The sequence below is a fragment of the Erythrolamprus reginae genome, chromosome 1, assembly GCF_031021105.1.
Source record: "Erythrolamprus reginae isolate rEryReg1 chromosome 1, rEryReg1.hap1, whole genome shotgun sequence".
Lineage (NCBI taxonomy): Eukaryota > Metazoa > Chordata > Lepidosauria > Squamata > Dipsadidae > Erythrolamprus > Erythrolamprus reginae.
Window position 1 is genome coordinate 137,338,368 of NC_091950.1, and position 25,634 is coordinate 137,364,001.

General features: G+C 47.4%; 1 protein-coding gene across 1 annotated transcript in view; it reads left to right on the forward strand.

Annotated features, from left to right (window-relative positions):
- The window catches only part of LOC139175558 (uncharacterized), a 93,116-nt gene that overhangs the window by 39,771 nt on the left and 27,711 nt on the right, over positions 1-25,634 (forward strand). Inside the window, exons 7-29 of the mRNA XM_070766717.1 lie at positions 879-1,049; positions 1,234-1,404; positions 1,750-1,920; positions 2,105-2,275; positions 3,200-3,370; positions 3,555-3,725; positions 7,339-7,509; positions 7,694-7,864; positions 8,270-8,440; positions 8,625-8,795; positions 9,196-9,366; positions 9,551-9,721; positions 10,124-10,294; positions 15,981-16,151; positions 16,557-16,727; positions 16,912-17,082; positions 20,703-20,873; positions 21,058-21,228; positions 21,634-21,804; positions 21,989-22,159; positions 22,566-22,736; positions 22,921-23,091; positions 23,494-23,664. Coding sequence (XP_070622818.1) covers positions 879-1,049; positions 1,234-1,404; positions 1,750-1,920; positions 2,105-2,275; positions 3,200-3,370; positions 3,555-3,725; positions 7,339-7,509; positions 7,694-7,864; positions 8,270-8,440; positions 8,625-8,795; positions 9,196-9,366; positions 9,551-9,721; positions 10,124-10,294; positions 15,981-16,151; positions 16,557-16,727; positions 16,912-17,082; positions 20,703-20,873; positions 21,058-21,228; positions 21,634-21,804; positions 21,989-22,159; positions 22,566-22,736; positions 22,921-23,091; positions 23,494-23,664 — 3,933 coding nt within the window. The remainder of the gene's footprint in view (positions 1-878; positions 1,050-1,233; positions 1,405-1,749; positions 1,921-2,104; positions 2,276-3,199; positions 3,371-3,554; positions 3,726-7,338; positions 7,510-7,693; positions 7,865-8,269; positions 8,441-8,624; positions 8,796-9,195; positions 9,367-9,550; positions 9,722-10,123; positions 10,295-15,980; positions 16,152-16,556; positions 16,728-16,911; positions 17,083-20,702; positions 20,874-21,057; positions 21,229-21,633; positions 21,805-21,988; positions 22,160-22,565; positions 22,737-22,920; positions 23,092-23,493; positions 23,665-25,634) is intronic.

Consider the following 25,634-nt stretch of genomic DNA (forward strand, 5'->3'; position numbering starts at 1 on the left):
GTCAGAGTTAAGATGGCATAAGGTCGACGTAAGATGTGCTCTAAAGATTTATATCAGGAGGACTGAAACATTCAGGAAGTCTGAGACGTTGTTTATCTCATTTTCTCAACACAGAATGGGACTTGGACTCTCTTCCAAATCGATAAGTCGTTGGCTAAAGGACTGTATTGTTGACGCCTACAGAGCGGGAGGACATGAACCTCCGACGGGCCTAACGGCTCACTCAACCAGGAGTGCGGCCACATCGGCAGCCTGGACGACACAGGCCTCGATAGAAGATATTTGCAGAGCTGCCACTTGGGCAGCACCTACGACATTTATTAAGCACTACAAGTTGGACTCGTTTGCTTCCGCTGAGGCAGCGTTTGGTAGACGTGTGCTACAGAGAGTGTGTGCATCTCCAACGTCCCGGTCAAGACCTTCTCCCTCCCATGGGCAGTAAATCTTTGGTATATCCCATGTTGGACTCTCCTTCCAGATGCAGTGGAGAAGACCCGTTGTACCTACCTGAACGGTCTTCTCGATGCACTGGAAGGAGAGTCCAAACCCACCTGACTAGTTGAAGTTCAGAGACGTCGGAGATGGGGAGTTTGAAGTTTAGTTGTAATAATAAAAGTTGGTTATCCTCTTACATTGTTTTTTCGTTTTTAAAACTGGGGCTCATGGGAGCAGTAAGGGGGCGGTAGCTATTATTATCCTAATTCTAACTCAGTCTCTACCAATAGGATTGGTACATTACCATGTTGGACTCTCCTTCCAATGCATCGAGAAGACCGTTCAGGTAGGTACAACGGGTCTTTTCCCTAAGATAATAAATTGTATACTTGTATTTGCATGTTTGTATAGATGATTGTTATTTTTCCTCCTTTCCTGCACAGTCTTACTGAAGGGGCCATCACCAAATCTGGCAGTAGGCATCTTGCAGAAGTGATCAGGAAAAAACAGAGATTGAAAACGTTATACTTGTATCTCAACAATGACGATAACGAAGCAATGGAAGTGCTGTGTGAGGGCCTCAAACATCCAGAGTGTACTGTAAAGACACTAAAGTTAGTGATGTTTTTCCTCTTTCAGTTTGATCTGCACCACTGTTTTTGACCATTAATATTCTGGGAATATGTCTGGGGGAGGCAGTTTCAGTTGCCATTCAGAAAAACATTTACTTCATTCTCTCTAAAATATATTCCAGGCTTGTTTGTCAGAAGATAATACTTTTTTCAAACGTTTGTGCAGGCTTGATGGAGAGATCCTGACAGAATCTTGCAGCAGAAATCTTGCAGAAGTACTCAGGAAAAACCAGAGTTTGAGAGAATTAACCCTGTTCCTCAAGAACCTAGATGACAAAATAATGGAAGTGCTGTGTAATGGGCTCAAGAAACCAGAATGTACAATAGAGACACTAAAGTAAGTGGCAGTTGTTTTTCCTTTCAGTTTGGTCTGCGGAATCATCCTTTGGCAATTAATACTCGGGAAATGTATTCAGGGAGAGGATTTGCCACACATAATCACATTTCCTTTAGTGCCAATGAAACACATTCCATGGTTTTGTCCATGGATATTCTCAGTCATCCAGGTTATGGTTGTCCCAAAAGGGCTTCCCCCTCCCCTCCCAAATGCAACTGGACTTTGTTTTTTCCCTTGAATACATTTCACTGCCATATATTCCTTTAATTCTTAAGATAATAAATTGCATGCTTGTATTTGCTTGCTTGCATAGATCATTGTTATTTTTCCTCCATTTCTGCACAGCCTTACTGAAGGGGTCATCACCAAATCTGGCAGTAGGCATCTTGCAGAAGTGATCAGGAAAAAACAGAGATTGAAAACATTACGCTTGTACATCAACAACGAAGATAACGAAGCAATGGAAGTGCTGTATGAGGGCCTCAAACATCCAGAGTGTACTGTAAAGACACTAAAGTTAGTGATGTTTTTCCTCTTTCAGTTTGATCTGCACCACTGTTTTTGACCATTAATATTCTGGGAATATATCTGGGGGACGCAGTTTCAGTTGCCGTTCAGAAAGACATTCACTTCATTCTCTCTAAAATATATTCCAGGCTTGTTTGTCAGAAGATAATACTTTTTTCAAACGTTTGTGCAGGCTTGATGGAGAGATCCTGACAGAATCTTGCAGCAGGAATCTTGCAGAAGTACTCAGGAAAAACCAGAGTTTTAGAGAATTAACGCTGTTCCTCAGGAACCTAGATGACAAAATAATGGAAGTGCTGTGTGATGGGCTCAAGAAACCAGAATGTACAATAGAGACGCTAAAGTAAGTGGCAGTTATTTTTCCTTTCAGTTTGGTCTATGGAACCATCTTTTGGATATTAAAACTCTGGAAATGTATTATTTTTTATTTATTTATTCTTTGTCCAATATACAATACATATGAAAAGAATAGACATTAAGTAATATATATAATGAAAGAAAGTAAGAAAGAAGAGAAGTAGGAGGAAACTAGAGAAAATGTATGATATATGAGATAAGGAAAGAAGATTGGACAGGGGACGATAGGCACATCAGTGCACTTATGTATGCCCCTTACTGGCCTCTTAGGAACCTGGAGATGTCAATCGTGGAGAGTCTTAGGGAGAAATGTTGGGGGCTGGGGGCTGACACCACTGAGTCTGGCAATGAATTCCACGCTTCGACAACTCGATTGTTAAAGTCATATTTTTTAGTCAAGTTTGGAGCGGTTGATGTTAAGTTTGAATCTGTTGCGTGCTCTTGTGTTGTTGCTGTTGAAGCTGAAGTAGTCGTTGACCGGAAGGATGTTGCAGCATATGATCTTGTGGGCAATATTTAAATTGTGTTTTAGGTGCCGCAGTTCTAAGCTTTCAAGATCCAGGATAGTTAGTCTATTTTCGTAAGGTATTCTGATTCGAGTGGAGGAGAAAGGGCTCTTCTGGTGAAGTACCTTTGGATTCAGGGAGAGGATTTGCCACACATAATCACATTTCCTTTAGTGCCTATGAAACACATTCCATGGTTTTGTCCTTGGATATTCTCAGTCATCCAGGTTATGGTTGTCCCAAAAGTGCTTCCCCCTCCCCTCCCAAAATGCAACTGGACTTTGTTTTTTCCCTTGAATACATTTCACTGCCATACATTCCCTTAATTCTTAAGATAATAAATTGTATCCTTGTATTTGCATGCTTGTATAGATGATTGTTATTTTTCCTCCTTTTCTGCACAGCCTTACTGAAGGGGTCATCACCAAATCTGGCAGTAGGCATCTTGCAGAAGTGATCAGGAAAAACCAGAGATTGAAAACGTTACACTTGTACCTCCACAACGAAGATAACGAAGTAATGGAAGTGCTGTGTGAGGGCCTCAAACATCCAGAGTGTACTATAAAGACACTAAGGTTAGTGATACTTTTCCTCTTTCAGTTTGATCTGCACCACTGTTTTTGACCATTAATATTCTGGGAATATATCTGGGAGAGGCAGTTTCAGTTGCCATTTAGAAAAACATTTATCTCATTCTCTCTAAAATATATTCCTGGCTTGTTTGTCAGAAAATAATACTTTCTTCAAACGTTTCTGCAGGCTTGATGGAGAGATCCTGACAGAATCTTGCAGCAGGAATCTTGCAGAAGTACTCAGGAAAAACCAGAGTTTTAGAGAATTAACGCTGTACCTCAAGAACCTAGATGACAAAATAATGGAAGTGCTGTGTGACGGGCTCAAGAAACCAGAATGTACAATAGAGACGCTAAAGTAAGTGGCAGTTGTTTTTCCTTTCAGTTTTGTCTCCGGAATCATCCTTTGGCAATTAATACTCGGGAAATGTATTCAAGGAGAGGATTTGCCACACATAATCACATTTCCTTTAGTGCCGATGAAACACTTATTTTTCCTAAGATAATAAATTGAATACAGTGATACCTCGTCTTACGAACATAATTGTTTCCGGGATGAGGTTCGTAAGGTGAAAAGTTTGTAAGACGAAACAATGTTTCCCATAGGAATCAATGGAAAAGTGAATAATGCGTGCAAGCTCATTAGAAAAATCCAAAACTTTAAGTTTTTTTAAAAAGTGGTGGGCGGACGAAGTGGAGGAGAACAGAGTGGGGACAGGCGAGCCGAGGAAGCGTCGGGAGAGGGGATTTCCCCCATCTCGCTGTCAAAATGTGTCCGTGGGAGACTCAGCCATCCATCGCCCACTGCCCCCTCCTTCCAGAGGCCCGCAAAGAGCCAAAGCTGGGTGTGGAGAAAGGCAAAACTTTAAGCTCCTGGATGGACTGGAGAGCCTGGAGATGCCACCTTCCCGTCCGCCCGCCCTGCCGATCGCCCTCCCACCCTCCGCTAACAGTGCCTGTCCCACCCTCTACAACTTTAGCTTGCAGGAGGAGGGGGGTTGGCTCCCTACACGGGAGCCACCCAAAGGTGAAATATGATTTGAAAAGCTCTGGTGCGCAAAAAGCTTGGGGAGAGCGTGACTTGGTAACGTGGGGAGGAGGAGGAAGAGCCGGGCCGGGAGGAGGAGGAGTGGGAGGAAGGCAAGATCTGCTCCCAACACCCGTTGGGAACGTGGAAACCAAGGGTTCTCAGCCAAGATTTCTGAAAGAGACCGAGCTTTATGCAATCTCTCTTGGGATTAAAGGAGCGGGCGCCCGTACAAAAAAGAGGCGCTAGAAACACACTCTCAGTATCGGAGCTTTTATAAAAGAATCTCGGGGGGGGGGGGGGGGGGGCTGGCAATGAAAAGAATCCAGAGCCCTGGAATAAAAGTCAAGCTGGGCTGTTCAGAGGCACAAAAGCCCAATCCCTTCGCTAGAAACACACGCTCAGTATTGGAGCTTCTTTCCTGAGCCCGATATATCAAGGAAGATATTTGGAGGTGGGGGTGGAGGTGCGTGTGTGTAAGAGAGAGAGAGAGAAAGGAGAAGGGTCCTTTCTCAGAGTCCACAGAGATCTACACTGATGCTTCTTTTATAAAAGAATCACAAGGGGGCGGGCTGGCAATGAAAAGAATCCAGAGCCCTGGAATAAAAGTCAAACCGGGCTGTTCAGAGGCACAAAAGCCCAATTGGGCGGGCTTTTCAAAGGGGGGTTACAACACTTAAAGAAGCTTTGCAGAGCCCAATGTGCGGGGGAGGGACAGTTCAGCTGGGAAGTCACCTCTACCACCCTCTGTTGTCTTTTTTTAAACCTGATTGGGGGGGAGAGCTCAACAGCACAGCCACATGGTTACTGCATGGCTGGTTTCATGGGCAATATAGTTCCCACCGAAGGGATCACGCCGCCCTCTGCCAGGTGATGGAGTCTGAGGACTACTGTTCCCAGCATGCTCCCGACTGGAAGGACGAGGCAGCTAAAGAAGGCTCGCCAAAACACAGCAATGTTTCTCTGTTACATCAAAAGGGGAATGCTCGGCAAGCGGACGGTGGAAGAAGCGAAAGTTCTCCCTTCATGACCCTCTTTTCCCCGCTTTTCTGTTCGGTCCAATAATATTCCCCCACTCCAATTTCACTATAAAAAAGGAGGGGAGGAAGTTTTGCGGGGAGTGTTTCTCTCCAGCCCCCTCCCTGGAGTTTTCGTAACTTTCTTCCTTCCTTCCTTCCTTCCTTCCTTCCTTCCTTCCTTCCTTCCTTCCTTCCTTCCTTCCCTTTCCTTTCCTTTCCTTTCCTTTCCTTTCCTTTCCTTTCTTTCCCTACTTTTGGACCTGATCAACTTGCCATCTGGCCTGAGAGGAAATCTTGCAACCATAAGTCCATGCCTGAGGTCTTCTGTTATTCTTTGGTCTACAATTTCTGCCCAAGCAAGAAAGGACTTAAAAGGAACCAGCGAAAGCGATTTGCCAATCCAAGCATTTCGGGACAGTCGACTTCAGATCGTAACTTTTTCAAAGCCCTGAGGAAACCAGTCCCTTTCTGAATAAACGATTTGCCCCTATCAAAACTAACGTCTGAGCATGTGTTTCTAGTGAAGGGATTGGGCTTTTGTGCCTCTGAACAGCCCGGCTTGACTTTTATTCCAGGGCTCTGGGTTCTGTGGACTCTGAGAAAGGACCCTTCTCCTTTCTCTCTCTCTCTCTCTCTCTTACACACGCACCTCCACCCCCCACTTCCAAATCTCTTCTTTGATATCTCGGGCTCAGGAAAGAAGCTCCGATACTGAGCGTGTGTTTCTAGCACCTCTTTTTGTGTACAGGCGCCCGCACCTTTAATCCCAAGAGAGATTGCATAAAGCTCGGTCTCTTTCAGAAGTCTTGGCTGAGAACCCTTGGTTTCCACGTTCCCAACGGGTGTTGGGAGCAGATCTTGCCTTCCTTCCACTCCTCCTCCTCCCGGCCCGGCTCTTCCTCCTCCTCCCCACATTAGCAAGTCACGCTCTCCCCAAGCTTTTTGCACACCAGAGCTTTTCAAATCATATTTCGCCTTTGGGTGACTCCCGTGTGGGGAGCCAACCCCCTTCCTCCTGCAAGCTAAAGTTCAGGTTGGGGCATTGGAGGGATCATGAGAGGTAGAAAAAAATCCTCTGGGCAAGTTGTGCCGGGAGAGCGCGCGTGTGCTGGGCAGGGATCCCCCAAAGTTACCAAAGCCTTGAACGGCAGATCTAGAGGAGGCTAGCGAGGGGAACCCTCCTGAAAGCAGTGGCTCCCAGGCAGCCTCAGTGCAGCTCTTGGAGAGGGTGGGACAGGCGCTGTTGGCGGAAGGTGGGAGGGCGACCGGCAGGGCAGGCAGGCAGGCGGGCGGGAAGGTGGCATCTCCAGGCTCTCTGGCCCATCCAGGAGCTGAAAGTTTCGCCTTTCTCCACACCCAGGTTTGGCTCTTTGCGGGCTTCTGGCAGGAGGGGGCTGTGGGTGATGGATGGCTGGGTCTCCCACGGACACATTTTGACAGCGAGATGGGGGAAATCCCCTCGCCCGATGCTGCCTCGTCTCACTTCCAAGCGGAGGAAGCGAAGGGCAAGAGGGGAAAGTGGCAGCCAGATTGGGGCGGCTGCGGAGAGCTCCTCTGACGCACGGTTCTCTCTCCCCTCCAACACCTTTGACGTCATGGAGACCTCCTTCCTGGAGTCCATGTTTTGGCTGGCCAGGAAGGATGTGTCCGTGACGTCAAAGCTCCGCCCCTGGAATTCCCTATTGGGATTCCCCACCTCAGTTGGAGCCTCCCGACCTGCCAAGAGAGCCGCAGATCACAAAAAACCGATCGGCGGCGGCGGATTCGTAGGGTGAAAAAAGTTCGTAAGAAGAGGCAAAAATTTTCTGAACCCCGGGTTCTTATCTCGGGTTGTTCGTAACACGAGGGGTACATATCATGAGGTACCACTGTACTTGTATTTGCATGCTTGTATAGATGATTGTTATTTTTCCTCTTCTGCACAGCCTTACTGAAGGGGTCATCACCAAATCTGGCTGTAGGCATCTTGCAGAAGTAATTAGGAAAAAACAGGAATTGAAAACGTTATACTTGTACCTCAACAACGAAGAGAACGAAGCAATGGAAGTGCTGTGTGAGGGCCTCAAACATCCAGAGTGTTCTGTAAAGACACTAGAGTAAGTGATGTTTTTCCTCTTTCAGTTTGATCTGCACCACTGTTTTTGACCATTAATATTCTGCGAATATATCTGGGGGAGGCAGTTTCAGTTGCCATTCAGAAAAACTTTCACTTTATTCTCTCTAAAATATATTCCAGGCTTGTTTGTCAGAACATAATACTTTTTTCAAATGTTTGTGCAGGCTTGATGGAGAGATCCTGACAGAATCCAGCAGCAGGAATCTTGCAGAAGTACTCAGGAAAAACCAGAGTTTGAGAGAATTAACGCTGTACCTCAAGAACCTAGATGACAAAATAATGGAAGTGCTGTGTGATGGGCTCAAAAAACCAGAATGTACAATAGAGACACTAAAGTAAGTGGCAGTTACTTTTCCTTTCAGTTTGGTCTGCAGAACCATCCCTTGGCAATTAATATTCTGGAAATGTATTCAGGGAGAGGATTTGCCACACATAATCACATTTCCTTTAGTGCCTATAAAACACATTCCATGGTTTTGTCCATGGATATTCTCAGTCATCCAGGTTATGGTTGTCCCAAAAGTGCTTCCCCCTCCCCTCCCAAAATGTAACTGGACTTTGTTTTTTCCCTTGAATACATTTCACTGCCATACGTTCCTTTAATTCCTAAGATAATAAATTGCATGCTTGTTTTTGCTTGCTTGCATAGATCATTGTTATTTTTCCTAAGATAATCAATTATATACTTGTATTTGCTTGCTTGTATAGATGATTGTTATTTTCCCTCCTTCTCTGCACAGTCTTACTGAAGGGGTCATCACCAAATCTGGCAGTAGGCATCTTGCAGAAGTGATCAGGAAAAAACAGAGATTGAGGACGTTACACTTGTACCTGAACAACGAAGATAATGAAGCAATGGAAGTGCTGTGTGAGGGCCTCAAACATCCAGAGTGTTCTGTAAAGACACTAAAGTTAGTGATGTTTTTCCTCTTTCAGTTTGATCTGCACCACTGTTTTTGACCATTAATATTCTGGGAATATATCTGAGGGAGGCAGTTTCAGATGCCATTCAGAAAAACATTTATTTCATTCTCTCTAAAATATATTCCTGGCTTGTTTGTCAGAAGGTAATACTTTTTTCAAACGTTTGTCAAGGCTTGCTGGAGAGATCCTGACAGAATCTTGCAGCAGGAATCTTGCAGAAGTACTCAGGAAAAACCAGAGTTTGAGAGAATTAACGCTGTTCCTCGAGAACCTAGATGACAAAATAATGGAAGTGCTGTGTGATGGTCTCAAGAAACCAGAATGTACAATAGAGACACTAAAGTAAGTGGCAGTTGTTTTTCCTTTCAGTTTGGTTTGCGGAATCATCCTTTGGCAATTAATATTCTGGAAATTTATTCAGGGAGAGGATTTGCCACATAATCACATTTCCTTTAGTGCCAATGAAACACATTCCATGGTTTTGTCCATGGATATTCTCAGTCATCCAGGTTATGGTTGTCCCAAAAGTGCTTCCCCCCCCTCCCAAAATGCAACTGGACTTTGTTTTTTCCATTGAATACATTTCACTGTCATACATTCCTTTAATTCCTAAGATAATAAATTGCATGCTTGTATTTGCATGCTTGCATAGATCATTGTTATTTTTCTCAAGATAATAAATTGTATACTTGTATTTGCATGCTTGTATAGATGATTGTTATTTTCCTCCTTTTCTGCACAGTCTTACTGAAGGGGTCATCACCAAATCTGGCAGTAGGCATCTTGCAGAAGTGATCAGGAAAAAACAGAGATTGAAAACGTTACACTTGTACCTCCACAACGAAGATAACGAAGCAATGGAAGTGCTGTGTGAGGGCCTCAAACATCCAGAGTGTTCTGTAAAGACACTAAAGTTAGTGATGTTTTTCCTCTTTCAGTTTGATCTGCACCACTGTTTTTGACCATTAATATTCTGGGAATATATCTGGGGGAGGCAGTTTCAGTTGCCTTTCAGAAAAATATTTATTTCATTCTCTCTAAAATATATTCCAGCCTTATTTGTCAGAAGGTAATACTTTTTTCAAATGTTTGTGCAGGCTTGAAGGAGAGATCCTGACAGAATCTTGCACCAGGAATCTTGCAGAAGTACTCAGGAAAAACCAGAGTTTGAGAGAATTAACCCTGTTCCTCAAGAACCTAGATGACAAAATAATGGAAGTGCTGTGTGATGGGCTCAAAAAACCAGAATGTACAATAGAGACACTAAGGTAAGTGGCAGTTATTTTTCCTTTCAGTTTGGTCTGCGGAATCATCCTTTGGCAATTAATACTCGGGAAATGTATTCAGGGAGAGGATTTGCCACACATAATCACATTTCCTTTAGTGCCGATGAAACACATTCCATGGTTTTGTCCATGGATATTCTCAGTCATCCAGGTTATGGTTGTCCCAAAAGTGCTTCCCCCCCTCCCAAAATGCAACTGGACTTTGTTTTTTCCATTGAATACATTTCACTGCCATACATTCCTTTAATTCCTAAGATAATAAATTGCATGCTTGTATTTGCATGCTTGCATAGATCATTGTTATTTTTCCTAAGATAATAAATTGAATACTTGTATTTGCATGCTTGTATAGATGACTGTCATTTTTCCTCCTTTTCTGCACAGGCTTACTGAAGGGGTCATCACCAAATCTGGCAGTAGGCATCTTGCAGAAGTAATCAGGAAACAACAGAGATTGAAAACGTTACACTTGTACATCAACAAAGAAGATAACGAAGCAATGGAAGTGCTGTGTGAGGGCCTCAAACATCCAGAGTGTACTGTAAAGACACTAGAGTAAGTGATGTTTTTCCTCTTTCAGTTTGATCTGCACCACTGTTTTTGACCATTAATATTCTGCGAATATTTGCAGCAGAGGCGGAGTAACGACACGGACACAAGAGCTGGATTTAAACTGGGTCATTTTTATTAATTAAATTTGGATAATTTATTCAAATAAATTAGCATAAATTAGCATGAATTAACTATGACCCTAACAAGGACCCGCAGGGTCAAACAATTGCTTCCGGGGTGGAAAATGATGTCAGGAAAACCTCCGGGGCAACTTATGGGCGTAGCTCCATGCTGATCCAGGTGAGGGGCCACGCCCTCATCTGAGTCACTGCCATGTACCTACATGTGGGTTCCCCCCAATTGCTCATGTCACTCAAACCACATGCCTTTGGAGAGAACCTGTCAATCATCCCCAAAGATGCCCAATGGAGAACACGCAGTTGCTAAACCACCACCCAGTTTTCCGCCCCTAACCTGCCACGGAGTGGGGGTCAGATCTCTATCTTGGCCCCCCGACTCCCCCCTCTAACTGCACCAGCTCGCGCAGTGACCGCTGCAGGTCCTGTAAGAAGATTGTGTTCCCCAATCTGACAGGTGAACACCGTCAGCCCGGTAAAGCCATGGCTGATCTACGGTGATGTGGGGATGGGCAACCACTACCCCACCCAACTCTCTGACCAGCCTACCCACAGCCTTAGTCACCTTTCTTGACCCTGTGAGTGGCCCTAAGGGAAATGGCGTCCCCAAATGATCCTCGGGAAGATCTCGGCCAAACCACTCACGTGGTTGGCCAAGCTTTGCGAAGAATATGCAAATCTTCACGGGCGTGGCAAAGCAGTGCCAGACCCCCCACACACACAGGTCATTGCCACTGAGTGCAAGACCGATCACCTGGGTGCGACACCTCTTGTGCCGCTCTCCCAGGAGCAGCAGGAGAGAACCCCTCTCTTCCAGGCCTCTTCTCCCCATCCTGACGATGATTGACCCACCGGACCCAAAGACAGCCGGGTCCCCACGGCGGTTCTTGCTGCAGATCGGCCAGCCCGCTGTGGCCACACAGCAACGCCGTCGGTCTCGCCCTGGTGGGACTATCTAGAAGAAGGCAGAGAAAGGCTCCCTAGCCTGACCTCCTATCCTATTACTGCACTGGCTGTTCATAACCCAAATAGGCCGCAGACCGCCAGCGGCCAATTTCCCAGATCCTCTGACCCGGGAAACCAGACGCTGCTGCACTAGTTGCAGCGCCGATACGGAATGAATGCGTTCCATAGCCGCCGGGGTCAATGGCCATCCTGACTAGAGCCCTAGTCACTAAAACCCAAAATTGATAGCGGGTCAGAGGGGTACTGTCCTGATACTTAAAAAGGTACCCCTGCCCCGCTCCCCTAAGACTACAGAAATTAGATAGAGCCGCCAACGGGCACACAGACTGATCGGTGGCAGCCGTAACTCTATCCTAACACTTACATAACTGATCAGTTTTGGACTGTCTCACCAATAGAGAGATACCCTGTCGCTAAAATGTAAGTCGGAAAAACTGGAAGGCACGGAGAGACCTGTCAGCCTGGGAGGAGGCCAAAGCCTCGCTGACTGCAAGGGCCCTGAAAAACATGACACAGGCCGCCGCCTGAAAGAGGCGGGCCTCATACAGAGAGGCGCACAGGCTGTTCCAAGCTCGGTTAATGAGCGACAGCTGCTGTACCATTAATGCCTGCCTGCCATCCACTGGGGTCCCCGGTCGCTCCCTCACCCAGCCTTCCAGCATCTTCTGAATGCGGAAATCACAAGAAAGGGCCAAAAAAACCACCCGCCTTAGATAAAAAAGCGAGGCCTGCCAACCTAATAGTCCTAACTGAAAGGCCGCGCTGCCTGAAGCTGCACGCAGAACTCCATAAGGTGATCCACTGGGAATGGCCAAATGTGAGGGTAGCCCCTGGCTTGCCCGAAATCCCAAAACTCCTTACCTGCGTGCTGATATGCCCTCAAGGTGCTTGGTGCCACCGAGAGGGCCATGGCCCTGTTGACTTCAGTCCCCCACTGCTCGAGAGCCCCCCAGGCTCCAAAGGTGGTCGGGGAAGGCTTCCGGTGACGCACGGACCGACGGAGCCAGGGTCCAAAACCTGGACAACTGACCACGGGACAAGGCATCAGCGATCCCGTTGTCTAGACCAGGGACGTGCCGAGCCAGAAACAGGGCATTTAGGGACAACGACCTCTGCACAAAATAGCGGGCAAGCCGCATGACCCAGTTGTTTTTAGAGGACAGGGCATTCACAATGTGGACTACAGCCAGGTTGTCGCACCAAAAGTGCACAGTTTTGTCCCTAAACTGCTCTCCCCACAGCTCTATAGCTACTATCAGTGGGAAGAGCTCCAGGAAGGTCAGATCTTTGACCAAGGGAGAGGCCCTCCGTTCCGGAAACACACATATAATGGCCCACTGTTCGCCTAAGATAACCCCGAACTCACGGGTCCCCGCAGCGTTTGAGCATAATTGTAATTCTGCTTCCAAAAGAAGCTCGTGCCTCCAAAAGGACAGAACATTGAAGTGGGCCAGAAAACCCTGCCATACACGCAGGTCATTCTTTGACGCCAGCGCTCAGGCGGGTACGATGATGGGGCAAGCGTAGCCCCTTCATCGCAGTATATATACTCTCCGGTAAAAAGCCCTGCTGGGGGCAATTACCCGGCAGGCAAAGTTAAGAAGCCCGGTGAGTTCCTGCAGCTGATGAAGGATTACCTTCCAACTACCTAAAACTATGTCAAGCTTGCTCTGAATCTTAAGCAGCTTGTCTAGGAGCAATCTGCAAGATTGCTCCCCCGAGTCCAATTCAATACCCAGAAAAGTAATCCTGGTGGCGGGGCCCTCGGTCTTCTCCGGGGCCAAAGGGACCCCCAATCGAGCGCAAAGGGCTTCGAAGGCCCGCATCAGGGCAGAACATTGCTCTGAATGCGCAGGCCCCACCAACAGGAAGTCATCGAGGAAGTGAATGACCGAACCCAGACCAGTGCGCCTCCTGAGCAACCACTCTAAGAAGGTGCTAAAGCTCTCGAACAGGGAGCAAGATATAGAGCACCCCACTGGTACTGCTCTATCCCCGTAAAAGCCACCTTCGAAGTGGAAGCCCAGGAGCTCGAAATCGTCTGGATGTATGGGAAGGAGCCGGAATGCCGACTTGATGTCGCATTTACCTATAAGGGCTCCTACCCCACACTTCCTAATCATGGCTACCACCGTGACAACAGACGCATAGAGGACCAAGCAAAGTTCATCAGGAATGAAATCATTCACTGATTCTCCCCTTGGGAAGGATGGGTGGTGAATCAATCTAAATTCACCGCTAGCCTTCTTAGGAACCACTCCCAAGGGGGGGGAGACCCGAAGAGTTGGCGAGGGTGAGCACGGGAAAGGACCCAGTACCCTGCCCTCGGCCACCTCTTCCTGGAAATGATGTCTTCATGTCCCACAACCGATCTAAGATTGTCAGACATGAAGGCCTTCCTAGGCCCAACACATGGGCTCCTGAACCCAAACAATTCCTCCAGAAACTGCCAGCCTAACTGGACTGGGACCATTTTCCCAAGCAGGCGGGGGCCATTTAACCGCCCCTGCACCATCCTTTCTATCCTTACCCCCTTCGGGCTTGATACAAGTGCTGGTGGCGTGGTAGCCCCCACAGTTCTCACAAGCGTGTCTGTATTCGCAGAAGGGACGAAAACACACTCCCTAGGCCGCAAACTCATGACATATAGGGGCAGCTGTCACTGCCCCTCCCCCTACAGCCCGAGCCGCCGGTGATGCCGCCGGCTCGTCCTCCATACAGTGACCACTACCCGTGCGGTCGCCTCCCCCAGCCCGGGACATGTGGGTTGTGTTAAGCCATAACTCGGGGATAACCACATCCCAAGGGAGTGTGCGCTCAAATGCCGCCCGCATCCTAAAGGCCTCATCGTAGTGGTGCCACGGCGTGCCCTTGTAGTCAAAATGAGCACGGGCAATCAGGTCAATATATCTGAACATAGAGGGAGCCTGAGCTGGCTCCCTCTGGGTCACCACTGAAGCGCATGTCAGGTATGCATAAAGCCATGAGCTGAAGCACTTGCTAACCCTAACCTTCTTGGGCTTATTTACCTTCACCTCCTCTTCCTTCCCCTTTTTTGGAACTTCCTTGCTGAGGTGGGAGAACAAATCTACATACCCCCCTCTCCAAATACGTTCCCTGACAGTGGGATGGAGGTGACTACTCAAAGGCGTGGAGGGTAACCCCCACGGGATGGCAGCTGCTCCCACAGCAGCCAAAGGGTCTAAGACCATGGGAGTCCCTACTGTTGCCTCCCCCGACCCCGTCGATGGCATCGAAGCCGTCGAAAGGGCCAGTGCCACTGCAGTAGCAGTGGGGGAAGCCCACACCTGACTACAGGTGATGGCTGAATTACCCTTTAAGTTGACCCCACTCCCAAAACCCGGTGGCCCAAAGGCCTGATCGGTCAGAGGGAGGAGCGGTGAAAGTGTTGGGTGTGGTGCCATCAAAGAGGAACCAGCTCCTAATGAGCCAGGTGTCACTGTCATCTGCCCGGTCTGGGCTGCTGGTTCACCAGGTGGTCCGCCAAAGGCTGCTGGGGCTGATGGAATGGTGCCACCTGGCCTGTACACTGACCTCCAGCAAGCATCCAGGTCATCCAGCCTCTCGATGGTCCTGGACCAAGAATGAGCAGGAATGTTAGATTCGTTAACAGGGGGACCCCTTCTTCTGCCCCCCCTCCTGACCCCTGCTTGAGGGTCCTTTTGAACCAAGTGGGCCCTGGCTGAAGGCCTCAAGGCCCTCCTGGGCTGAGCCCCAGACTCTACTGTTGGTGCAGAAGGCTTCTGCCTTTTTGTAGCCATCAGAGTCAAATGAGTATCGAAGTGCAGTTAAGTTAAGGGAGACTAGTCCTTACTGGGACTTGAACCTGCAACCTTTGCCTTGTAAGGCAGAGAATTAACCTCTAGGCTATTGAGACTAAATGGGAATGATCCTTGGTATCCCAGCAAACTTGGATGGGAAGTGAAAGGTTCACCCCTTAGGCCCCCAGGCCTGAAGGCTCAAAGGCCTCGGTAGGCCCGCTAGGCAGCACCCCCCTGGACCTAAGCCACCCCACAGGTACTGCCAAAAAACCACCCCTGGAGAAAGGCCGCTGCCCAGGAAGATTCCACCCTTGATCCCAAGGGAAGGCTCAAAAGGTCTCCGCCCCCGGACTCCAAACCAGAAAGGCCTCCGATGAGGCCTAGGAAGCCAAAATGGCCGACGCCACGAGGCAGCCTAAAATGGCTGCCGAAGAAGCGAAGCCCAGCCGGGTGTTCGCTTTGCAAGCTGTCCAGGGCGAAAAGGAGGCCCGGAGGCCTGCTCAGCCCTTTTATAGGGCTGGCAGGCTCCGCCCAGGACAGCATCATCAGGTAGGCCGAAGCCACCCGAAATTGGCCGAGATCTCACGAAATCTCATGAGATCTCGGCCTTCCAAGATGGCGGCAGTGCCGAAGGCCGTGTCTCCCTGGCCCTGCTGCAAAACGGGCCGGGGATGAAGTCAGCAGCAGGTAATCTGGGGGAGGCAGTTTCAGTTGCCGTTCAGAAAGACATTCACTTCATTCTCTCTAAAATATATTCCAGGCTTGTTTGTCAGAAGATAATACTTTTTTCAAACGTTTGTGCAGGCTTGATGGAGAGATCCCGACAGAATCTTGCAGCAGGAATCTTGCAGAAGTACTCAGAAAAAAACAGAGTTTGAGAGAGCTAACATTATACCTCAAGAACCCAGATGACAAGATAATGGAAATGCTGTGTGATGGGCTCAAACAACCAGAATGTACAATAGGGACGCTTAAGTAAGTGATAGTTATTTTTCCTTTCAGTTTGGTCTACGGAACCATCCTTTGGCAATTAATACTCGGGAAATGTATTCAAGGAGAGGATTTGCCACACATAATCTTTTTTCCTTTAGTGCCTATAAAACACATTCCATGGTTTTGTCCATGGATATTCTCAGTCCTGCAGGTTATAGTTGTCCCAAAAGTGCTTCCCCCTCCCCTCCCAAAATGCAACTGGACTTTGTTTTTTCCCATGAATACATTTCACTGTCATACATTCCTTTAATTCCTATGAGAATAAATTGCATGCTTGTATTTGCATGCTTGCATAGATCATTGTTATTTTTCCTAAGATAATCAATTGTATACTTGTATTTGTATGCTTGTATAGATGATTGTTATTTTTCCTCCTTTTCTGCACAGGCTTACTGAAGGGGTCGTCACCAAATCCGGCAGTAGGCATCTTGCAGAAGTGATCAGGAAAAAACAGAGATTGAAAATATTACACTTGTACCTCAACAACGAAGATAACGAAGCAATGGAAGTGCTGTGTGAGGGCCTCAAACATCCAGAGTGTACTGTAAGGACACTAAAGTTAGTGATGTTTTTCCTCTTTCAGTTTGATCTGCACCACTGTTTTTGACCATTAATATTCTGCGAATATATCTGGGGGAGGCAGTTTCAGTTGCCATTCAGAAAAACATTTACTTCATTCTCTCTAAAATATATTCCTGGCTTGTTTGTCAGAAGATAATACTTTTTTCAAACGTTTGTGCAGGCTTGATGGAGAGATCCTGACAGAATCTTGCAGCAGGAATCTTGCAGAAGTACTCAGGAAAAACCAGAGTTTGAGAGAATTAACGCTGTTCTTCAAGAACCTAGATGACAAAATAATGGAAGCGCTGTGTGATGGGCTCAAGAAACCAGAATGTACAATAGAGACACTAAAGTAAGTGGCAGTTGTTTTTCCTTTCAGTTTGGTCTGCGGAATCATCCTTTGGCAATTAATACTCGGGAAATGTATTCAGGGAGAGGATTTGCCACACATAATCACATTTCCTTTAGTGCCGATGAAACACTTATTTTTCCTAAGATAATAAATTGAATACAGTGATACCTCGTCTTACGAACATAATTGTTTCCGGGATGAGGTTCGTAAGGTGAAAAGTTTGTAAGACGAAACAATGTTTCCCATAGGAATCAATGGAAAAGTGAATAATGCGTGCAAGCTCATTAGAAAAATCCAAAACTTTAAGTTTTTTTAAAAAGTGGTGGGCGGACGAAGTGGAGGAGAACAGAGTGGGGACAGGCGAGCCGAGGAAGCGTCGGGAGAGGGGATTTCCCCCATCTCGCTGTCAAAATGTGTCCGTGGGAGACTCAGCCATCCATCGCCCACTGCCCCCTCCTTCCAGAGGCCCGCAAAGAGCCAAAGCTGGGTGTGGAGAAAGGCAAAACTTTAAGCTCCTGGATGGACTGGAGAGCCTGGAGATGCCACCTTCCCGTCCGCCCGCCCTGCCGATCGCCCTCCCACCCTCCGCTAACAGTGCCTGTCCCACCCTCTACAACTTTAGCTTGCAGGAGGAGGGGGGTTGGCTCCCTACACGGGAGCCACCCAAAGGTGAAATATGATTTGAAAAGCTCTGGTGCGCAAAAAGCTTGGGGAGAGCGTGACTTGGTAACGTGGGGAGGAGGAGGAAGAGCCGGGCCGGGAGGAGGAGGAGTGGGAGGAAGGCAAGATCTGCTCCCAACACCCGTTGGGAACGTGGAAACCAAGGGTTCTCAGCCAAGATTTCTGAAAGAGACCGAGCTTTATGCAATCTCTCTTGGGATTAAAGGAGCGGGCGCCCGTACAAAAAAGAGGCGCTAGAAACACACTCTCAGTATCGGAGCTTTTATAAAAGAATCTCGGGGGGGGGGGGGCTGGCAATGAAAAGAATCCAGAGCCCTGGAATAAAAGTCAAGCTGGGCTGTTCAGAGGCACAAAAGCCCAATCCCTTCGCTAGAAACACACGCTCAGTATTGGAGCTTCTTTCCTGAGCCCGATATATCAAGGAAGATATTTGGAGGTGGGGGTGGAGGTGCGTGTGTGTAAGAGAGAGAGAGAGAAAGGAGAAGGGTCCTTTCTCAGAGTCCACAGAGATCTACACTGATGCTTCTTTTATAAAAGAATCACAAGGGGGCGGGCTGGCAATGAAAAGAATCCAGAGCCCTGGAATAAAAGTCAAACCGGGCTGTTCAGAGGCACAAAAGCCCAATTGGGCGGGCTTTTCAAAGGGGGGTTACAACACTTAAAGAAGCTTTGCAGAGCCCAATGTGCGGGGGAGGGACAGTTCAGCTGGGAAGTCACCTCTACCACCCTCTGTTGTCTTTTTTTAAACCTGATTGGGGGGGAGAGCTCAACAGCACAGCCACATGGTTACTGCATGGCTGGTTTCATGGGCAATATAGTTCCCACCGAAGGGATCACGCCGCCCTCTGCCAGGTGATGGAGTCTGAGGACTACTGTTCCCAGCATGCTCCCGACTGGAAGGACGAGGCAGCTAAAGAAGGCTCGCCAAAACACAGCAATGTTTCTCTGTTACATCAAAAGGGGAATGCTCGGCAAGCGGACGGTGGAAGAAGCGAAAGTTCTCCCTTCATGACCCTCTTTTCCCCGCTTTTCTGTTCGGTCCAATAATATTCCCCCACTCCAATTTCACTATAAAAAAGGAGGGGAGGAAGTTTTGCGGGGAGTGTTTCTCTCCAGCCCCCTCCCTGGAGTTTTCGTAACTTTCTTTCTTCCTTCCTTCCTTCCTTCCTTCCTTCCTTCCTTTCCTTTCCTTTCCTTTCCTTTCCTTTCCTTTCCTTTCCTTTCCTTTCCTTTCCTTTCCTTTCCTTTCCTTTCCTTTCTTTCCCTACTTTTGGACCTGATCAACTTGCCATCTGGCCTGAGAGGAAATCTTGCAACCATAAGTCCATGCCTGAGGTCTTCTGTTATTCTTTGGTCTACAATTTCTGCCCAAGCAAGAAAGGACTTAAAAGGAACCAGCGAAAGCGATTTGCCAATCCAAGCATTTCGGGACAGTCGACTTCAGATCGTAACTTTTTCAAAGCCCTGAGGAAACCAGTCCCTTTCTGAATAAACGATTTGCCCCTATCAAAACTAACGTCTGAGCATGTGTTTCTAGTGAAGGGATTGGGCTTTTGTGCCTCTGAACAGCCCGGCTTGACTTTTATTCCAGGGCTCTGGGTTCTGTGGACTCTGAGAAAGGACCCTTCTCCTTTCTCTCTCTCTCTCTCTCTCTTACACACGCACCTCCACCCCCAACCTCCAAATCTCTTCTTTGATATCTCGGGCTCAGGAAAGAAGCTCCGATACTGAGCGTGTGTTTCTAGCACCTCTTTTTGTGTACAGGCGCCCGCACCTTTAATCCCAAGAGAGATTGCATAAAGCTCGGTCTCTTTCAGAAGTCTTGGCTGAGAACCCTTGGTTTCCACGTTCCCAACGGGTGTTGGGAGCAGATCTTGCCTTCCTTCCACTCCTCCTCCTCCCGGCCCAGCTCTTCCTCCTCCTCCCCACATTAGCAAGTCACGCTCTCCCCAAGCTTTCTGCACACCAGAGCTTTTCAAATCATATTTCGCCTTTGGGTGACTCCCGTGTGGGGAGCCAACCCCCTTCCTCCTGCAAGCTAAAGTTCAGGTTGGGGCATTGGAGGGATCATGAGAGGTAGAAAAAAATCCTCTGGGCAAGTTGTGCCGGGAGAGCGCGCGTGTGCTGGGCAGGGATCCCCCAAAGTTACCAAAGCCTTGAACGGCAGATCTAGAGGAGGCTAGCGAGGGGAACCCTCCTGAAAGCAGTGGCTCCCAGGCGGCCTCAGTGCAGCTCTTGGAGAGGGTGGGACAGGCGCTGTTGGCGGAAGGTGGGAGGGCGACCGGCAGGGCAGGCGGGCAGGCGGGCGGGAAGGTGGCATCTCCAGGCTCTCTGGCCCATCCAGGAGCTGAAAGTTTCGCCTTTCACCACACCCAGGTTTGGCTCTTTGCGGGCTTCTGGCAGGAGGGGGCTGTGGGTGATGGATGGCTGGGTCTCCCACGGACACATTTTGACAGCGAGATGGGGGAAATCCCCTCGCCCGATGCTGCCTCGTCTCACTTCCAAGCGGAGGAAGCGAAGGGCAAGAGGGGAAAGTAGCAGCCAGATGGGGCGGCTGCGGAGAGCTCCTCTGACGCACGGTTCTCTCTCCCCTCCAACACCTTTGACGTCATGGAGACCTCCTTCCTGGAGTCCATGTTTTGGCTGGCCAGGAAGGATGTCTCCGTGACGTCAAAGCTCCGCCCCTGGAATTCCCTATTGGGATTCCCCACCTCAGTTGGAGCCTCCCGACCTGCCAAGAGAGCCGCAGATCACAAAAACCGATCGGCGGCGACGGATTCGTAGGGTGAAAAAAGTTCGTAAGAAGAGGCAAAAATTTTCTGAACCCCGGGTTCTTATCTTGGGTTGTTCGTAACACGAGGGGTACATATCATGAGGTACCACTGTACTTGTATTTGCATGCTTGTATAGATGATTGTTATTTTTCCTCTTCTGCACAGCCTTACTGAAGGGGTCATCACCAAATCTGGCTGTAGGCATCTTGCAGAAGTAATTAGGAAAAAACAGGAATTGAAAACGTTATACTTGTACCTCAACAACGAAGAGAACGAAGCAATGGAAGTGCTGTGTGAGGGCCTCAAACATCCAGAGTGTTCTGTAAAGACACTAGAGTAAGTGATGTTTTTCCTCTTTCAGTTTGATCTGCACCACTGTTTTTGACCATTAATATTCTGCGAATATATCTGGGGGAGGCAGTTTCAGTTGCCATTCAGAAAAACTTTCACTTTATTCTCTCTAAAATATATTCCAGGCTTGTTTGTCAGAACATAATACTTTTTTCAAATGTTTGTGCAGGCTTGATGGAGAGATCCTGACAGAATCCAGCAGCAGGAATCTTGCAGAAGTACTCAGGAAAAACCAGAGTTTGAGAGAATTAACGCTGTACCTCAAGAACCTAGATGACAAAATAATGGAAGTGCTGTGTGATGGGCTCAAAAAACCAGAATGTACAATAGAGACACTAAAGTAAGTGGCAGTTACTTTTCCTTTCAGTTTGGTCTGCAGAACCATCCCTTGGCAATTAATATTCTGGAAATGTATTCAGGGAGAGGATTTGCCACACATAATCACATTTCCTTTAGTGCCTATAAAACACATTGCATGGTTTTGTCCATGGATATTCTCAGTCATCCAGGTTATGGTTGTCCCAAAAGTGCTTCCCCCTCCCCTCCCAAAATGTAACTGGACTTTGTTTTTTCCCTTGAATACATTTCACTGCCATACGTTCCTTTAATTCCTAAGATAATAAATTGCATGCTTGTTTTTGCTTGCTTGCATAGATCATTGTTATTTTTCCTAAGATAATCAATTATATACTTGTATTTGCTTGCTTGTATAGATGATTGTTATTTTCCCTCCTTCTCTGCACAGTCTTACTGAAGGGGTCATCACCAAATCTGGCAGTAGGCATCTTGCAGAAGTGATCAGGAAAAAACAGAGATTGAGGACGTTACACTTGTACCTGAACAACGAAGATAATGAAGCAATGGAAGTGCTGTGTGAGGGCCTCAAACATCCAGAGTGTTCTGTAAAGACACTAAAGTTAGTGATGTTTTTCCTCTTTCAGTTTGATCTGCACCACTGTTTTTGACCATTAATATTCTGGGAATATATCTGAGGGAGGCAGTTTCAGATGCCATTCAGAAAAACATTTATTTCATTCTCTCTAAAATATATTCCTGGCTTGTTTGTCAGAAGGTAATACTTTTTTCAAACGTTTGTCAAGGCTTGCTGGAGAGATCCTGACAGAATCTTGCAGCAGGAATCTTGCAGAAGTACTCAGGAAAAACCAGAGTTTGAGAGAATTAACGCTGTTCCTCGAGAACCTAGATGACAAAATAATGGAAGTGCTGTGTGATGGTCTCAAGAAACCAGAATGTACAATAGAGACACTAAAGTAAGTGGCAGTTGTTTTTCCTTTCAGTTTGGTTTGCGGAATCATCCTTTGGCAATTAATATTCTGGAAATGTATTCAGGGAGAGGATTTGCCACATACAGTAATCACATTTCCTTTAGTGCCTATTAAACACATTCCATGGTTTTGTCCATGGATATTCTCAGTCATCCAGGTTATGGTTGTCCCAAAAGTGCTTCCCCCCCCTCCCAAAATGCAACTGGACTTTGTTTTTTCCATTGAATACATTTCACTGTCATACATTCCTTTAATTCCTAAGATAATAAATTGCATGCTTGTATTTGCATGCTTGCATAGATCATTGTTATTTTTCTCAAGATAATAAATTGTATCCTTGTATTTGCATGCTTGTATAGATGACTGTTATTTTTCCTCCTTTTCTGCACAGTCTTACTGAAGGGGTCATCACCAAATCTGGCAGTAGGCATCTTGCAGAAGTGATGAGGAAAAAACAGAGATTGAAAACGTTACACTTGTACCTCCACAACGAAGATAACGAAGCAATGGAAGTGCTGTGTGAGGGCCTCAAACATCCAGAGTGTTCTGTAAAGACACTAAAGTTAGTGATGTTTTTCCTCTTTCAGTTTGATCTGCACCACTGTTTTTGACCATTAATATTCTGGGAATATATCTGGGGGAGGCAGTTTCAGTTGCCTTTCAGAAAAATATTTATTTCATTCTCTCTAAAATATATTCCAGCCTTATTTGTCAGAAGGTAATACTTTTTTCAAATGTTTGTGCAGGCTTGAAGGAGAGATCCTGACAGAATCTTGCACCAGGAATCTTGCAGAAGTACTCAGGAAAAACCAGAGTTTGAGAGAATTAACCCTGTTCCTCAAGAACCTAGATGACAAAATAATGGAAGTGCTGTGTGATGGGCTCAAAAAACCAGAATGTACAATAGAGACACTAAGGTAAGTGGCAGTTATTTTTCCTTTCAGTTTGGTCTGCGGAATCATCCTTTGGCAATTAATACTCGGGAAATGTATTCAGGGAGAGGATTTGCCACACATAATCACATTTCCTTTAGTGCCGATGAAACACATTCCATGGTTTTGTCCATGGATATTCTCAGTCATCCAGGTTATGGTTGTCCCAAAAGTGCTTCCCCCCCTCCCAAAATGCAACTGGACTTTGTTTTTTCCATTGAATACATTTCACTGCCATACATTCCTTTAATTCCTAAGATAATAAATTGCATGCTTGTATTTGCATGCTTGCATAGATCATTGTTATTTTTCCTAAGATAATAAATTGAATACTTGTATTGGCATGCTTGTATAGATGATTGTTATTTTTCCTCCTTTTCTGCACAGGCTTACTGAAGGGGTCATCACCAAATCTGGCAGTAGGCATCTTGCAGAAGTAATCAGGAAACAACAGAGATTGAAAACGTTACACTTGTACATGAACAAAGAAGATAACGAAGCAATGGAAGTGCTGTGTGAGGGCCTCAAACATCCAGAGTGTACTGTAAAGACACTAGAGTAAGTGATGTTTTTCCTCTTTCAGTTTGATCTGCACTACTGTTTTTGACCATTAATATTCTGCGAATATTTGCAGCAGAGGCGGAGTAACTTCACGGACACAAGAGCTGAATTTAAACTGGGTCATTTTTATTAATTAAATTTGGATAATTTATTCAAATAAATTAGCATAAATTAGCATGAATTAACTATGACCCTAACAAGGACCCGCAGGGTCAAACAATTGCTTCCGGGGTGGAAAATGATGTCAGGAAAACCTCCGGGGCAACTTATGGGCGTAGCTCCATGCTGATCCAGGTGAGGGGCCACGCCCTCATCTGAGTCACTGCCATGTACCTACATGTGGGTTCCCCCCAATTGCTCATGTCACTCAAACCACATGCCTTTGGAGAGAACCTGTCAATCATCCCCAAAGATGCCCAATGGAGAACACGCAGTTGCTAAACCACCACCCAGTTTTCCGCCCCTAACCTGCCACGGAGTGGGGGTCAGATCTCTATCTTGGCCCCCCGACTCCCCCCTCTAACTGCACCAGCTCGCGCAGTGACCGCTGCAGGTCCTGTAAGAAGATTGTGTTCCCCAATCTGACAGGTGAACACCGTCAGCCCGGTAAAGCCATGGCTGATCTACGGTGATGTGGGGATGGGCAACCACTACCCCACCCAACTCTCTGACCAGCCTACCCACAGCCTTAGTCACCTTTCTTGACCCTGTGAGTGGCCCTAAGGGAAATGGCGTCCCCAAATGATCCTCGGGAAGATCTCGGCCAAACCACTCACGTGGTTGGCCAAGCTTTGCGAAGAATATGCAAATCTTCACGGGCGTGGCAAAGCAGTGCCAGACCCCCCCCACACACAGGTCATTGCCACTGAGTGCAAGACCGATCACCTGGGTGCGACACCTCTTGTGCCGCTCTCCCAGGAGCAGCAGGAGAGAACCCCTCTCTTCCAGGCCTCTTCTCCCCATCCTGACGATGATTGACCCACCGGACCCAAAGACAGCCGGGTCCCCACGGCGGTTCTTGCTGCAGATCGGCCAGCCCGCTGTGGCCACACAGCAACGCCGTCGGTCTCGCCCTGGTGGGACTATCTAGAAGAAGGCAGAGAAAGGCTCCCTAGCCTGACCTCCTATCCTATTACTGCACTGGCTGTTCATAACCCAAATAGGCCGCAGACCGCCAGCGGCCAATCTCCCAGATCCTCTGACCCGGGAAACCAGACGCTGCTGCACTAGTTGCAGTGCCGATACGGAATGAATGCGTTCCATAGCCGCCGGGGTCAATGGCCATCCTGACTAGAGCCCTAGTCACTAAAACCCAAAATTGATAGCGGGTCAGAGGGGTACTGTCCTGATACTTAAAAAGGTACCCCTGCCCCGCTCCCCTAAGACTACAGAAATTAGATAGAGCCGCCAACGGGCACACAGACTGATCGGTGGCAGCCGTAACTCTATCCTAACACCTACATAACTGATCAGTTTTGGACTGTCTCACCAATAGAGAGATACCCTGTCGCTAAAATGTAAGTCGGAAAAACTGGAAGGCACGGAGAGACCTGTCAACCTGGGAGGAGGCCAAAGCCTCGCTGACTGCAAGTGCCCTGAAAAACATGACACAGGCCGCCGCCTGAAAGAGGTGGGCCTCATACAGAGAGGCGCACAGGCTGTTCCAAGCTCGGTTAACGAGTGACAGCTGCTGTACCATTAATGCCTGCCTGCCATCCACTGGGGTCCCCGGTCGCTCCCTCACCCAGCCTTCCAGCATCTTCTGAATGCGGAAATCACAAGAAAGGGCCAAAAAAACCACCCGCCTTAGATAAAAAAGCGAGGCCTGCCAACCTAATAGTCCTAACTGAAAGGCCGCGCTGCCTGAAGCTGCACGCAGAACTCCATAAGGTGATCCACTGGGAATGGCCAAATGTGAGGGTAGCCCCTGGCTTGCCCGAAATCCCAAAACTCCTTACCTGCGTGCT